Genomic DNA, 4667 nt, shown 5'->3' with positions numbered 1-4667 from the left:
GACATCGGTCTTGTTCAACAAAAATATATATATATATATATACATTATTAGTTGTTAGAATTATCTCGTTTATTCTGATATAAACTGTTAATGGATATAGAGCTATATATATTATTAGTTGTTAGAATTATCTCGTTTATTCTGATATAAACTGTTAATGGGTATAGAGCTATACATATTGTTAGCTGTTAGAATTATCTCGTTTATTCTGATATAAACTGTTAATGGGTATAGAGCTATATATATTATTAGTTAGAATTATCTCGTTTGTTCTGATATAAACTGTTAACAGATATAGAGCTATATATATTATTAGTTAGAATTATCTCGTTTATTCTGATATAAACTGTTAATAGATATATATAGCTATATATATTGTTAGCTGTTAGAATTATCTCGTTTATTCTGATATAAACTGTTAATAGATATATATAGCTATATATATTGTTAGCTGTTAGAATTATCTCGTTTATTCTGATATAAACTGTGAATAGATATATATAGCTATATATATTGTTAGTTGTTAGAATTATCTCGTTTATTCTGATATAAACTGTTAATAGATATAGAGCTATATATATTATTAGTTAGAATTATCTCGTTTGTTCTGATATAAACTGTTAATAGATATAGAGCTATATATATTATTAGTTAGAATTATCTCGTTTATTCTGATATTAGATGAAGAATGTGCTTGAAATTGATAAGTTAAGCAACAAAGTATGAGATTGCTCTAGCTTTAGTGTATTTTAGTTAGTTTTATGTGTATAATCAGATAAGAAATCAGAAATATTCAGAATATCAGCGTAACAAGAATTAGAAAGAATCATCCAGGTGTTTAATCGTGTTGGTAATATATATTAAAATGTATCGTAAAGGCATAGCTACATATACGATTCTATATGCATTTAATAAGTAACGCTTCCATTAACCCAGGTGAGAAGTTATCACCTTGCTTGCAAATGAACAATTGCAGGTAGTTTTTTAAAAAAACTGTATTTTGTTTTCTTAGTTGCTCCCTACATTACAACTGACACGCATCGTTATGGGCAAGCACTACAATATGACATGGACCTCCAGTGTCATGTGGAGGCATTTCCATCCCCGTCGATAGTGTGGCTTAAAGATGGTCTACAGTTGAATGACAACCAGCATTATCGGATTTCTATCTTTTCCACGGCTGATGAATTCACTGATTCAACTCTACGGGTCATATCTATTGAAAAGAGACAATATGGTGAATATATTTGTAAAGCTATGAACAAACTAGGTTCTCATCAACAGAAAATGGAGCTGTATGGTAAGACAAATGTTTTAACCATGTTCTTTCGTTCGTTTCTACCGTGCTCTTTGCATTTTCTTGTTGTTTGATTTTTATCGTTTCTACCGTGATCTTTCGTTCTTTCGTTCGTTTCTACCGTGATCTTTGCATTTTCTTGTTGTGTGATTTTTATTGTAGTTTTAAAATTAATTAATAAATAAGTTTTGCTCAAAACATTGATTATTTTCTGAAACTATAATATTTACGTCCTTGGTAAAAAAGAAGATATAACCATTTATCCTTGTAGTGCTTAGAGGTAAAACATGCCAACAGTAATGTTTGTTTTTTCTAAATCGTATAATAACGCTAGTACGAACATATCTATTCTATGAAAACCCTTTACACGAACGTTGAAAACGACGAAGTTGCAGTGCAAATAAATAGTTTGCCCAAATATTTCAATGCATCTAAAAATAATAAATAAAACCTATGGTTTTGATTTTTGTTAGTTCAAATGCTATATTTAGTATGTAACGTTTTAAAAGCTTCGATAATCAATTTGAGCTTTTGCCTATATTATAACCTCTCTTATTTTCATACTTTCTCAAATAATGTCAATAAAACGTATTTTATTTCATTAATACACTTTAGTTGAATTTATCCAATGATTAATTAGATGTGTTTGTTATTGTACAACAACGCCTGTTGTTAAAATATTGAATATTTTGAGAACGTTTACTCACTGAGTTTACCTTCATTCAGCTAATAAAAGTAATATTAATAGAACGACGAACAAAAGTGAGGACAATTGTCATTTAAGTTTGTTTTCTTTGACTCTTTTCCAATTTTCTTCTAGAAACTGCTAATGTCATCTGCCCTCCGGCCTGCGGAATTGATTTAATATCTGCTGCACCCTCGACGTTTGATGCTACCCTGCTTATTGTATCTTTTATTTTAACTATTCTAATAACATAGAAAAAAAACTCTTTTGTACAAATTATAAAGGTTTTACTTATTTGAAGTGTTTTCACAAAAGTTGAGAAGGCATGTAGTCATTCAAATTATAGTTTGTCGTTTTATGCAGTTTTTACCTTTGGATAATCTAAGTTATTTTAAAGGAAATTGAATAATAATAAAATTCTGTAATAACAATGTAGCAACACAATTCTAATATATGTACGAACAACTCTGTGTATTTCAATTTTTTACTATTTAACATAACAGATATTAACTATGTCTTTCGATAGTTGGAGGTATTTACCTGAAAATATTTTTACAACACACTGTCATCAACATGAAATAAAAGAGAAGCTTTAAATACTTCTATCAATTGTCTTAATCCATCTAACAACAAAAGTTCGTACAGCTGCGTTAAACTTGGATTTTTATACACCTACTTCTGATATTGAAAAGCCGAAAAAACATCAAAAATTAATATCATATTTGTATTAACTAAGGCCTCTCTCTTATAATTACTTCTTCGTAATCCGTATCCAGTAAACACCGCTAGATGGGGATTTTTAATTCAGGCCTTGAGGTGTATGCAGGTTTACTGCACTAGCTGAATGTATTGAGCATCTAAGTATAAAAATACGATAATCAAACACACCAAAAGTCTTACAAATCTCTAGAACTATGTGTATCAGTTTCAAAATACGATAATCAAATCCATCAGAGAAGCTTTGGTAATCCGTAGAACTAACTGTAGCAGTTTCAAAATACGATAATTAAACCCATCAGAGAAGCCTTACTAATCCCTAGAATTATCTGTATCAGTTTCAAAATACGATAATTAAACCCATCCGAGAAGCCTTACTAATCCCTATAATTATCTGTATCAGTTTCAAAATACGATAATTAAACCCATCAGAGAAGCCTTACTAATCCCTAGAATTATCTGTATCAGTTTCAAAATACGATAATCAAACCCATCAGAGAAGCCTTATTAATCCCTCGAATTATCTGTATCAGTTTCAAAGCTGAATGATTATTTCTTCTTAATGTGAAAAGTTAAATAAAAATATATATACGAAACTCAAACTATCATCGTCGTTACGGCTCATTACTCAGTTATACCGGTTTCGTGGAATTCCACTTCACATTAGTAACGCTGGACAATAGCAAATCAGAATAAAAATATTAGACTTCTTATGGTGTTGAACTATGAATTATATGTGTGATATTTCTAATTCTTTTTACTCACTCTTCTGAGTTGAAAGACGGTTGCCCTTCACTCTTAATGTATGATATTTAACAGAGCTGATTAAAACTAAATTGTAAGAAAAAAGTCAGATTAGAATTATTCTTTCAAGATGAGTAGTTAAGATAAATAACAATATATCCTATTTTTAACGTTTTCATTTTTAGCAGAAATACAGATTTAATGAGATCTCTTAAATAAAATATATTTACGAAAATACTATTCTGTTGTGATTTATTTGATAGTATTTTCTTGGTTGTGAAGATAATCATAGTGAGAAATATAACCGTAATTTATCAAGTTTCGTGTAAGTTACAAATAATATCTTGTCTGGAAATAGTTTACCAACTCATTTCAGTATATTCTTTTGCTAAAATTACTTGCATTTCGAAATCAATGCGTTAAATACAAAATAAAATGTTCTTTTTTTCAGATATTATTATGGAGCATGTTCGAATATTAAATTACACAAAACGATTAAACGATAACCTACATTTGAAAAACAGAGACACAGGAAAAACAAGCATTTGGAGACAAAAACATGCTAATGTAACATGTCTTAAACTCCATGGAAAATCCGCCAGAGCTAAAAACTTGTAAAACAGAACACTCGTGAATGGAACAAAACACACACTTTTTGGTTCTGCACAACAATTGAAATTTAAAAAATGAAACAAGCCCTCTGAATATAGAAAAATCAACCGAGACCGACGCCAAGAAACTACCAATATCTAGAATCAACTTTATTTAAAAATAACAGGATTCAACGACCTTAACAATGGCTAATCAGAGTTCATCACAGATGAAGCCCTCCCTCAGGTAATGATTCTGTCTTATAATATGTTTTTCTTTCGAAATGAGAGATTCAGTATGAAACTCGACATTCTTCCCAAAATCAAGAAAATTCCATTCAAACTCAGTTTAAGTGTGGAACTCACTTTATAAATCCAGTTTAAAGGAAAGTTGTAAGAGCAGTTATGGACCAGCTTTACTCCAAACTGTTAACCAATGCAGTAGTTTCTATATTTATGAATCATATAACTTTCTATTAAAATTCTAATATATAAAAATTACGCCAGATGTTCTAAAATTGGAGTTTCATCCAATTACTTCTTCAAGACACTGCCAACAAGCATTTAACTTTCATAACTGAAATCTACAGAAGGAAGAAAAGAAATCTACAAACCATTATAGGTATTCTAAAGA

General features: G+C 29.6%; 1 protein-coding gene across 1 annotated transcript; it reads left to right on the top strand.

The window, feature by feature from the left end:
* The first annotated feature begins 1018 nt into the window (after positions 1-1018).
* LOC111087848 (lachesin-like) lies at positions 1019-3617 on the top strand. Its single transcript, XM_022395994.1, has 2 exons — positions 1019-1300; positions 2118-3617. The coding sequence occupies exons 1-2, from the start codon at positions 1069-1071 to the stop codon at positions 2234-2236; spliced, it is 351 nt and encodes a 116-aa protein (XP_022251702.1). The 5' UTR covers positions 1019-1068; the 3' UTR covers positions 2237-3617.
* Positions 3618-4667: the final 1050 nt, after the last annotated feature.

This window comes from Limulus polyphemus, unplaced genomic scaffold (genome assembly GCF_000517525.1).
Source record: "Limulus polyphemus unplaced genomic scaffold, Limulus_polyphemus-2.1.2 Scaffold2743, whole genome shotgun sequence".
Lineage (NCBI taxonomy): Eukaryota > Metazoa > Arthropoda > Merostomata > Xiphosura > Limulidae > Limulus > Limulus polyphemus.
This window is presented reverse-complemented; position numbering and strand designations above follow the sequence as displayed.

Coding starts and splice junctions, on each gene's coding strand:
- LOC111087848 (XM_022395994.1), top strand. CDS start 1,069: ATGGACCTCCAGTGTCATGTGGAGGCATTTCCATCCCCGTCGATAGTG. Junction 1,301..2,117: donor ACAGAAAATGGAGCTGTATG/GTAAGACAAATG, acceptor ATTTTCTTCTAG/AAACTGCTAATGTCATCTGC.